At 37.5% G+C, this 12,451-nt stretch overlaps 1 protein-coding gene across 3 annotated transcripts in view; it reads left to right on the top strand.

The window, feature by feature from the left end:
• Window positions 1–12,451, top strand: part of LOC121326361 (beta-1,4-galactosyltransferase 2-like) — an 84,930-nt gene that overhangs the window by 50,598 nt on the left and 21,881 nt on the right. For all 3 annotated transcript variants that reach the window (XM_041269610.1, XM_041269609.1, XM_041269608.1), the window contains one exon: window positions 11,682–11,869. In XM_041269610.1, the coding sequence (XP_041125544.1) occupies window positions 11,682–11,869 (188 nt within the window). The remainder of the gene's footprint in view (window positions 1–11,681; window positions 11,870–12,451) is intronic.

Genomic DNA, 12,451 nt, shown 5'->3' with positions numbered 1-12,451 from the left:
CAAATGCTTATCGCTGACTTTTAGTTTTTCTATTTTATAATTTCCTCTCCATAGTATTTTATTATTGTCAGGTTCTGAAAGCAGTTACTGCACATAGTTGTTACAACTCTTTAGGGTCTGCCCAATGTTAAATATCCAATTTTTTTTTTTTTACTCAGGCACTATGAGAGACAGCCCTGGCGATATGTCATTGGAAAGATTCAGAGCTTTAAAACAAGGTCCTATTTGTGTATATCTGGTAGATGGCCATATTAGGATATAGCCTTGAATGCGAGTGTTTTGCAGTGTTACTGCTGCGCTGTAAGACAGAAATGTAGGTCCAAGACCTCATAGTTTAGCCCTGGTGGAATTCTGTAAAATTTTGACTCTTCAGAAATACTAAAGCATTTCAAATGTTTTTAATACATTCAAAAATAAAATAAGAAAAAAAGAATTATCTGCAGGCAGTGACCATCTGTGGGAGGCTGTCTATAAAGCCTCCCACAACTAGCTGATGCCTGATGGAAGTCTAATACATGATCTCCTGTCACAATGCCACTAAAATCAATTGCTACTGTAAGTCATTGAAATGGTAATTTACTAGTTACAATACACTGAATACACGTTTGTATTAATTACAGCAATAATACCAAACCTGGGCTAGTATGCTTAATTGTCCTGCAGGTAATATTGCTTATATAAGTTTAAGAAGTACAAGTAAAAGACCTAGAGTCTGGACAAGAATTTTGCTAATCAGATATTAGAATACAATCATGTAAATGTAGCTTTCCAATGAGATCTTAAATTAATCGTCAGTTTCTTCAGTTAGGGCACACATACAGTACTTGTCAGCAGCATTCTGAGTATTCACATGTATAAACTGTTGAGAAGTCGGTAGTCTGAGACCGTAATGAGCTTGTCCTTCAGAAAGGAAGCGTTTTATGAAGGCAAGCCCAGGGGACACATTCTCCACAGCCCAAAGGTTCTGAGAGTTTTGCAAATAGCCAATCACAAAGGAGCAAGAGAGCCCCTCTCTCAGCAGTTACAGGGAACCAGCCTTGTAAAGACAGAGGTCTCCATTATATCTCCTCTCCTCCCTGGCAGTTCTCAAATGAAAATGATTTCCATCATGAGCTACCATGCCAATTCAGATAAAGCGTGATCAACTGAAACAAAGTTAACGGTGTAGACTGCAAAATATGGCCCTATTCACAAAGCTACTTAAAAATGTGTTTTTTTTTTTGTTTGTTTTTTTTGTTTGTTTTTTTTATCAAAGATTCTTTTTGAATAAGTAAACAGTTTGGCATTCAGGAAACTTCTCTTTTTGTAAACAATCCAATCACAGCCTAGAACAGCTTTAATTATGAAATTAAATTAATCTAAACTAACATTAAGTAACACACAAATCTGAATAGAGAACAACATATCTCGCTCTTGCATAGCATTTTAAAACATCCAATTAGTACACTGGGTAAACTAGTTAAGGAAAATGCGATTGCACTAAATCATCAACAGTCTATTTGCAGCCTCCAATTTTTGTTCTTGTCCGTTAACACCCACACCAGATCCTGTTAGCAGCTACCAGTTAAGTGTGATATTCTGAATGCCTGATTTAAACCAGTGATCTTTATTGAAATGCTGCTGTGTCTTGATAAAGTTAACACATGAGCAGGTTTGTATTGCATCTAGGCATACGGTACAAAACAAGCCAGGAGTTTTCTTTTCGGCTGTTTATTTCTTAAAGTAAAGCCCTCTCTTTGGAGTTGATTGATCTTCTGCAGGAAGCACCATGTGGGGCCCACAGACATTTCTGAATGCATAGAGTACATGAAATATAAAAAAATATATTAAATAATTATACAGTGAAACAACCATTTTAGAGGGATGCCTGTTGTCATAGAAATAAACCCCACAGTGTGGTAAATAGCAACAAGAAAAAAAAAACTGCATATTTAGACCCTGCACATTTAGTAAGTGTAAAAGCAGGTGCTACCTCTCAACAACTATTTCAGTTTTTATTTGTGTGGTACTTTTCCCTGTCCTTCTTCCATGGCACACAGTAATACAGTACAAGAACAGACTGCCCATGCCTCAGCATTGTGCTAATTCAAATGTATGAATTGCATTTCCAGTTGCCAAGCCGCTGCAGTGGTTATTCCCCAGTTTCAATGCATTGAATGCAATTTTCAAGTTCTGTAGAAAGGGAAGGACTTTGCCTGCAAATGTATTTTTTTCTCAATAATGCTTGACCTTCTTAAGCATTGTGAAATTAAAGTCAAGCCTGTGTAATTGTAAATGTGAGCCGAGTTAAATTAAACTCACTAAAAAAAAAATTATTTATTTATTTATTTATTTATTTTTTTGAGAACTACACTCAAACGGAATCAATTGTCAGGCCAACTACAGGTTGCCAAGCAACTTAAGAAGCAAATAATCAAATAAAAGGAACCAGTCAAAAACGTGGTTGATAGACAGTACCTTAATTACATCTGCCATTGGGATTGAGTTTAAATCATCTTGAAATAGACTTGAAGTCCTTCCTTTTCATTTCCATCGTAGGCAGATTGATATGAATGAGTTTTGACATTTGACAATACTAGTTTGAAATACAATGTGTGTATGTGTGGATAATATTAGATTCGTGTATGATTTTTTTCAAGAAGCTCTTTTTTTTTTACTTTTGCAATTTGTTTTGCTTCTTTCATTGACGTGCTGTGCCATTGCTGCCAGATTTATTTCACTTTCTACACCAAAATGACTACAAAAGATTTAGAAGCGAGTAGTTTTTCGAGATTTACGATTATACTGTATAATCGTAAATCTCGAAAAACTACTCGCTTCTAAATCTTTTGTAGTCATTTTTGTATTACTTTAGTATAAATACATGTTAATTTGGATTCATATGTTGTTTTTTTCTGACTTTATGTGAACGAAAAGACACACATTTGCCCGTTTTCCCATTGGAAATAGTGATATTTTGAAATATCACTGTCCTGGTCACAAAAGCAAAGTTTGTGGGGAATAATAGCCATTTTCTATACATTTGAGGCATAAGCAATTAGGAAATAACACTTACTACCCAGGAACAAAAATTGTGTTACACGGTGTAATTTAATGATTTGAACAGATTGATTTTACAAACACCCCCTGCTCTTAATTAGTTTGGATAGTGAAGGTTTCACTGTGTAATAGTAATAATCTGTCTCTCTACTTTGGGGTCTGTTTCAGCAAACACATTAGCAATGTAAAAACAGCTGCATCAGTTTGTCTTTATTCGGTCTTCACAGTCTATGACACCTGCAGTGCAATGTAGATTACCAACATTCGTTCTCTTCAAAAAGCATTAATCAAAAGCATCCAGGTGTATCTGACATTATGTTCTACCTCCTCTCAGAGCAGTCCTGATCTTGAGAAATGATCCTGATTAAGAAGCTAGTTTTTCAAAGTAGCCCAGCTGCGATGCCACATGTCGCTTCTGCACAGGTTTGTAGGTGTTTTAAGGGTGAAATGGCGAGACGGATTAACTTTCCACAACCAACAATGTCCTGCCTAGAACCTACTGAGCATACACACACACATACACGCACGCACGCACGCACGCACACGCACGCACGCACGCACGCACGCACGCACGCACGCACGCACGCACATGGTTTACCAATTTCGGAGATACAGTGACAGTCTTCCCTTCTATTCTTCCTCTGATATACCAAAGAGATCTAAATAAGATTGTTTTATACCTGACTTAGTTACATCAGTCTTTAGCAATCCTTTCCTCGTTACCACTGCTCCTGGTTACAGTGCAATAACTCTTCCTTCATTATAACTGCAGAGCAGATAAACCTTGGCCTGTAGAGCAGGCCAAGGTTCTGATTATGTCATGCAGTGAGCTCATGCAACCTTATATACAGTATCTGTTAATTAAAAAATGCACAAGGCTATGCGAGTTGAAATCTTACACAAGGTTATTTCATTAAAGGGCTACATATTGCAGCAGCTGTGCAGCCACTGGCTAACACTCTTTATTTTTGTCAGATTTAAAAAAAAAAACAATTAATTAGTGAAGGGCCCAGGAAAATATAGCTCTTGTACAATTCACTGTCAGCATGACCTAACAGTGAATTAACTGAACAGTGAAATATCGAGGGAGTGCTGTACTGTGTTGGTTGTTTGCTGTTCAGAAAAAAGGTAAAATTTACAGTACAGGCTAAATCTCTCATACAAGAACATGCACGTGACAGCTCATATTTTTATAATATAATTTTTTTTACATTCGTTTTTAGTTTTAGATTCATCTTGTACATTGATTTGCACATTCAGATTTATAGTTACAAATCTCTGACGGAATAATTTTTACAACACAAGTTTGATTTACACTTCTTAGTGCCAGGTTGTCACTCTTCCTACCCTATAACACCCGAAGAGTCTGTAGTGCAACTTTTTCATCCCTTCAAAGTCAGTGTGACTGCTTACTGTGGTAAACAAAAACCATTTGAATGATTTAAGGCTTAGTGAATACAGAATAAACCATGGAGCTGACATTCTGGGCAGGTGCACAGCTGTAAAAAAACAAAAAAAAAACAAAAAAAAAAAAGCAAAATTGTTTATAAGAACATTTAGCACTGAGAGGGCCTCTGACTGTTTATCATTTTCCAAAGCCTTAACCCACCAGGGCTTTAGCAAAATTCACTGTGTTACTCTGCTCCTTTTGAGCTGCAACTACAGAGAGGTCATCTTGCCTGTTTAATTTACACTGCTGTTTCATTAAATCTGATTCTTTTGTTTGCTTAATTCATAGTGAATGCTTTGGGCATAGCCATTGTCCCTCTGCAATTACATTTCATATAGTTAAAATGCATGCAATGTATATTTTAATATGGTAGATATTTTATTTAATACTTTTTGAAAAAAAAAAATCTAACAAAAGCATTAAAATCCCCATATAATCCATTTGTGAACAATGAACCTTTTAATGCATCGGCAATAGTGGGTATGTGCTAATTTAAACTGACTGGAGACTAAAAGAACCTTCAGACGAAATTATTGTGAAGCAGTTGATCCATTTATCTCAATAATAAGCTCGGCCTTGTCAGCAATGAACTTGAATAACAACACAAAACAGGGACCTGTGGATTAGGAATAAAGAGTATTCAGATTTTATCCTTTACCCTAATGCCTCCCAATTTGGTTCTGTGGAGAATGGACAAAAGATTTAAACACTTCAATAGGTAGCCCATGCCTTTGTGTATGAAGCTTCCCCTCAGTGCATATTGCATTGCTCTGCATCATCTTGTTGGAATCGTTTCTTTGCTTGGTTAGAGTTTAGAGCACACAGTTGGAGATGGGAAAGCGGTGCTGGTTGCATGAGAGTCTTGTCTATATCTTAGAGGCAGCATTAAGAAGCACTCAACAGGGAATATGAGGTTATGTCCAGGATCCAGTTAACAAAGAGAATGGGGAGAAGCCAAGCTGCCCTTTCAGCCAGTGATATGAGAGACAGCACTTTAATACAGTCGTTTACTGTCTCTACTAGTACATTACACATCTATAGGGCTAGAGAGGTTTCTTTTAATCTTTTTTTCTTATCCAGTTAAACTGTCTTAATAGCATGGCTATGTGAATCCGTTACCAACTGCCACCCTGTCTAGGATTATATCTACCACCAGGGACGCCTTTTTAGTGGAAAGAGAGTCAGGCGTGACAGACAGTACGTTCTAATAACCTTTGAAAACTATGGTCTTTGGTCCGTATTTTTTATTTTATATCAGTTGTCTGGAAACACAGACATGATTGGCTTAAAGCCTAAGGATAACATCTTCTCAGAATAAACAGAATACTTACTGGTAATTTACAGATGCATAAATAATACATAGTGTCAGCCCACCACCAGTACCTGGTATTGACAGTTTTGTGTTATATTGTAGGCCCTTGGCTTATTTGTGGCTCCCTTACTTCCTCTACCAGTATGTCATCTGTTAATACTTCTGGTTTGGGTCTTTTTGCTGATTTAACCTTTATAGTGGATATACAGTCTGTTAAAATACAGCATACAAAATTATCAGACTGCAACATAAACAAATCTTGGGCTGATTAGTTAAACATATTCAATCACACGAAACTCAGGTAAATCGAGACCTAAGAGGCGAGCGGATAGCGTAGAGTATGCTAAAAACATTTTCTAAAGCTTTTAAAAATATATAGTTAGTGTATTTCAATAATCCTGCAAAGTTTAAATATGAACTGTAATTCTTATTTTTAATATACTGTATCGGTATGATTTTTCTATGTAAGACAGGTCCTTAATGGTTTGCTAGCCACCTATCATAAAGGGGCACATTGCTTTTCCTAGAACTCCAGCTGACACTCTAAGGTGAATTGAGATGTCCAAAGACCGGAAGAGCTTTCTTTCATTAAAGCTTGCACAATCCAGCTAACTGCCTGCCTGCTGGTCCTTTAAAATCTAATGAGGTTATTGGGAACCCACTGGGGGTTCTGCTGCCAATATGAGAGCAGTTACTGTGCCATTCGCAGGCTCAGGACCTCATTATGTTGAGAGATGATGACACATACTTAGCAAACAGTTAAAGCAAATAGAAAAGAGTGGCTGGCTGCGTTCATTTCACTTGAACAAGATCTTAACATTATTCTCTGCACATTCTGGTTTCCATCAGAGCTTCGGGAATATTCACACAGCCATTTGCACCAATGTGTCAATAGCACAATTTTTCCTTATCCTGTTAAAGATGCACAATTCTAAGGGCTCCTTTTTTAAAAGTGCAAATTACAATTTGAAGTAAAGTTACAGTTTTTTGATATTGAAAAAGGAAAACACAGGGTGTGATGATGTGATGGCTTGTGCAAAATACCCAAGTGTTCCTAAAAACATTAAATGAAAATATTCCATATTCTACACACCCCTAAACCTAGACTGCATGTTTGCTTCTGATGGGACTGCATTGACAGTCACTGTTGCTGATAAGGTTGATCCGCTGAATGGAGATAAACTTTGGCCATGTTGCTGACAAGCTTGAGAGCTATCATCCAGAGTGAATGACAGGTTTAATTCTCATTTGCAATGGTGAGGAGGGAGAAATAAACCAAGGTGTCTCGTTAACAAGTATTAAAGCATAGTTTTTTAAACACTTCTATTGTGGGCCTTTCAAAGCATTAGCCCAGCAACAATGTGATATAAATGACATTGTTAATTGCCCCACCTACTGTGTTCTAGGAATGCAGCATAGAAACGACTGCCTGCTGCAGATCAGCTCTGCCTGTAAGCGATAGACTATCCTTGAGACATGTCTGCAAGGTTGTATAAAGTACCAATCTGAGTGGTTTCACTGTTAGACAGTGATTTATTTATTTTTTATTTTTTTTTAAGGGGGGGAGGGTAACATTAGGTTACTTACTGTAACCCTTTTTCTCTGAAAGAGAAGACGACAACCAAAACATACTTATGGAATATGCCTGGCTATCGGTAGGTATTCGCTGAGCTCTTTATATGAGAGCTGCCGATAGGCACCTTCCTGGGGTGACGTCCTCAGTCCCGCCTACCGAGGGACTAAACCGTCAGCCCTTTTTTGGCAAACATTCCCAAATGTGCTGCACCACCTGAGGGAGCAGTTGCCATTCTGACGGATTTGGAACCTCCCTCGAGATGAGGTCCACTGCCCAGTTCGTGGACAGTCTGGAGGGATATAAATGCCTCTGTGCCCAGATCAACAGCCGAAAGGCTATACGGTGTAACCCCGGGGACCGAAGCCCTCCCTGGTGGTTCACCCAGGCCACTACTGACATGTTGTCTGTGCAGACAAAAACATGTCTGTTCTGGAGCACAGGAAGGAAATGCTGAAACACGAGGTGGACCACTTTCAGCTCCAGCGCATTTATGTGCAGGGATGTCCAGCGGCTAGGCCAGGGTCCGCGGACTCCTCTCCCTGCCCAGACTACGGTTGTGTAAATAATACTGCACAGGCAGCCTCTCACATACGACAGACAGTAAACAGTAAAGACAGCCTGCAACGCAAGCGAGGCAGGCTGTGAAAAAAGCTCAGAAAGCAGAAGAAGAGCTAGAATGGAGCCACTGATTCCACGAAAGCAACAAGCCAGCTTTCAGCACGAATGCAGGGGAACTGCAGTCTACTCGAAAAGCTCTTTCAAAATACGCTCCGTTTTTTTAACACAGAGGCCTTACCTTACCATCTTGAGAGGCAAAAAGAGAATATGGCTTTTGTGGGCTGACGGTCTAATCCCTCAGTAGGCGGGACCAAGGATATCACCCCAGGAAGGGGCCTATCGGCAGCTCTGATATAAACAGCTCAGTGAATACCTACCAATAGTATATTTTGGTGATCGTCTTTGAATTGAACTGTTATTTATTTTTTAGAAAGAATAAAAGCTGTTCATTTTACAAAACTATATATAAACAAATTACTATTACTCAAGAGGGTATGTTTTAATGGTATAGTGTAAACAGAGGCATAAACGCCTATCCAAATTTTATTAAACATTGCACAGGCATGTGTTAAAAAATAATAAGTTGTCTTTTATGGCTCTGACACATGTAACATGAATAAATGTCTGGGGTTTTATATGCTACTTGAGTACTTTGGCTTAGCATTTGTTATGGTTTTGAAACTCTATTGTATGCATGTACTGTATTCGCAGTAAAGATTAGTCATAGATTTAAAAACAAAAATGTGGGTCAAAAGTTTAGGTTTTTTTTTTTAATAGAACTGATACGATTTGTCTCAGTCTGGAATTCTGAATCCTTTTTTTTTTTTTTTTTTGTCAGATTTATTCTTTTCATAAATGACCTAGACTAGACTTCACAAAAAAATACATTTTAATGGTAATTAAAATAATACATATTTTATAGCTTGTTGCTTGAAGTTTGTGCTGACCACGGGGAGTGATTTTATTTAAAAACTTGTTTCATGTACTTGGACATTTTGCTCCAGACTGTTTGATCTTCCCAATACCTGTATTGCAGGCTAGGTTTGGACATTTTAGTTGAGGCTGAGATAAACGGAGTCATCCCTAGAAATGTGAATTGAATACGTCTGCACTCAATGTATTATTGCAAATACTGTGTAAACCTAGGACCCAATCGCTAAACGAGGATCACAGTTCACAAAGATTAATTAAAAAATCAGTATTCATGAACCTTCGTGGAAAAAAAATCAAGAAAAAGCTTAATGAAAAAAACGTAATTAATCAACCTGTCTTTAAATAACTTAAGTTGAGGTTTTTTCATTAAGGATATTAATTAGTATTGCCAGACTGTAAAGACAGTTTTATGGGATAGTCAGATCCAACACTGTACAGAGCATTACCGCTGTACATATTTTAATCTTCCATAACTATTAAACACTCAATAGTTTATTAACAAATACTAAAAGAAACAAAAATTCTTTGACAAATCTTTTTCAATTTTAAACACATTTCTCGGTCTGATCATGGAAAACTATACTGTACAAAAAACAAAGCTTAGGTTAGTTTTGTGGTTTTACACCTTAATGGAGATATTGTAAGAGCTGGGGAGTGGATCTTATTAAACTAATGAAAATCCATTCAGTTGTGTTTAGTGAACAAAGAAAAAAGCAATTTCAGATGTTAATGATATATTGGCTTAATGTGTGTCCTCATAACACACCATGTTCTAGCTGCTCATTTCATTTTCGGCTTTAGAGAAAGACGATCGCATCTAAATATTGATTGAAAACTCAAAATTATCATTAATTCACACTTCTTTTAATTTGTGCTATTGATAAAAAAATTGAGATGGAACTGGAAAACAAAACAGATACGGGTTGTATTTGATGAAAGCACTGTGATAAATTGCATTTCTTTATTATTTTGTATTGGATCATTTAGAAAATACATGACTAAGTTAATGGATAGATAGAGCTGTGCTTTAACCAGCTAACACATTGATCAGATGCATATAGTCAGATAGATATTGTTTTTATTTTTTTATATATTAGCCATTTTTGTAAACATTTTGGTCATACTTTTTTTTGTAGGTTTTAGTTGTTTATATTACAGTTTGTGAATAGGGTACTCTTTCAGTCTAAGCTTTGAAGTCTCTGTAATGTTAGTTGGTTATTTTATAGTCTTTCTCTCGCTTGGCTACAGCAGCTCTCCACATTCCCTCTAATGTTCCTGCCAGGTGTCTTTCAGGGCAGGAATACAATAGAAGTGAACAGTACACCGGGTTATGGTTTTAGTTTGAAATCCTTTATCTTATCTCCATGTTGTAGTAAATACATTTTGACTGCTACATTTTACAAAATATAAAAGGGATTTTTATAGTCCCAGATTATATATCTCTACGGTACACACACATTTAGGAATAGTGCTAGTGCAGTGGACGTTTTCACACTTCGTGTTTAATTATTGCTTGACTCAGGTATAAGGTGACATTAGAATAGCAGCTTAAAGTTTTGAAGGTTGAAAAATGTGCCTTTTTCTGTACTATTCCCAAGACAGAGTTTGATAAATGACCACGCGGGCTGGCAGATGTCAAGATGTACCTGCACCGAAAAACCTAATAACTCTTTTTAGTCTTCTGTGGATTATTGCAAAAAAGAAATCACGCGAGTGATGCTGTTCCATGTAAGTTTCTGCCATGGCAGTGAGCGTGTGTGTGCCGGGGAGAGTTTGTCAGGGTTACTGGCCTCAACTTAGAGAGACCAAAGTTGCTTCCAGTCATTATATTCCTTGGGGTAGACCTATTTCTCCAAGCATTAAGCTTGTATTGCCAAGTGGAATGAACCATTTGAATCCATTGTGAAATGCCCTCTTTTACTTGAGTTCTGCTGTGCAGTCCCTCCCTCAGTGATGTTCTCAGAGGAACAGCGTGTTGACAGGCTGGATGGTGCTTGTCAAATATAGGTTATCCCAGTCAATCCCAGCCTGAGCTGTTTTCGTTGGAACAATTTGAAATGAATTACATCCACAGGGAAAGTGGAACATGTAAAGGAAAAGGCACCCTGGGATTAATGCCTTTCTGGCTTTTGTGACTGAAGAGAAAGACAGAAAAGCATACGTAAGGCTCTATTTTATCTTTACATATTTCCATAAATATTTACATGCGTCCATAAATCTCTCAAGTCTCCAATTTGGACTTCTCCAATTAGGTGTTGTATTAAGAGTGAATCATTTGTTTCACTTTAAGCACTCTAGTGTATTGTAGGTGCTTATTAGCCCCGGTAAGGGACAAGGGGTGTAATAGGGCTGGAGCGCACCAGAGCGTTGCTGTGGTACTTTTTGTTTTGGTGAGGCAGCACTGAAGTCAGCATTTTCTTTTGGTGTTTGTATTGTATTGATATAGATACTGGCAGCAACTCATGAAGGGTGCATTGCCTAACTACTATCACTCACCGCCTGACAGCTCACAGTGTGTACACATATGTAGAACTTATTAGTACTTCATCACAGCTGATGTTATTGCGGCCCATAATTCATTGTAGTATGTACTGTTAACACAAACACAATATACATTTTCTGGTTAAACTCTATCTGGGACGATGGGTTTTTTTTTGTTTTGTTTTTTTACAATCTTACCGAGAAGTCTTAAAAAGAGGCTACACTTTTCTTTTGGATCTGTTATGAAGAAAAAGTGAAGTGCAAAGCAAATCGAAAAGAAAAGGGATGAAAGGGGTTGTTTTAACGCAGAAATGCTTTCTTGTTTTTCCTAGTATGGAGAGGACACATTCAACAGAGCGAAGCTGCTGAACATCGGATATAAAGAAGCCCTGAAGGATGCAGAGTATGATTGCTTCATATTCAGCGATGTGGACCTGATCCCCATGGATGATCGCAACCTGTATCACTGCTATGACCAGCCGCGGCACTTTGCCATCGCTATGGATAAATTCGGGTTCAGGTAAATAAAAAGTCAGAGCAAATAGATAACTGACATTTATCACTAACAAAAGTTGTATGGTGGCTAGTCAACAATAAAGTTTAACATGGCACTACGTCAAAACTTTTTTTGGGACACATCTGTACAGTACTTCCATCTGTGTCACCTCGACAGCACAGCTTGCTAATGACTCCCACTGGGAGATCATTTTTACTTGTTCTTAGAAAATGAACCTGGAAAAGCATCAATGAGACAAACCAATCTCATTTCTGTGAGTGTCCTGGAAGATGTAGAGACACCGTAACTGGTGTCCTCAAGCGAGTGATGTGCACAACTTGGGCTGGAATTAGATTTGAATTGTGGGGTTGCTAGCTTTTATAGTGGCTTTAAAGAAGTAACAAATAACTAAATAAATAATAACTGTGAAGAAGCTAATTGTTTTTAGTAATTTAGCAGTTTCAACAGAGCAGAACTGCCACTATCTTAATAAATTTTTTGTTATTTGGTACATTTTTTAGAGCCCCTAGAATGAAAACAGTGCTATAATTACGACTGCACATATAATATTTTGATAGATATAATTAATCAATTATTAGGTAAAAT

Source organism: Polyodon spathula, chromosome 14, assembly GCF_017654505.1.
Source record: "Polyodon spathula isolate WHYD16114869_AA chromosome 14, ASM1765450v1, whole genome shotgun sequence".
Classification (NCBI taxonomy): Eukaryota; Metazoa; Chordata; class Actinopteri; order Acipenseriformes; family Polyodontidae; genus Polyodon; species Polyodon spathula.
The sequence above is the reverse complement of the archived record's forward strand: the minus strand, read 5'-3'. Positions and strand labels throughout refer to the sequence as shown.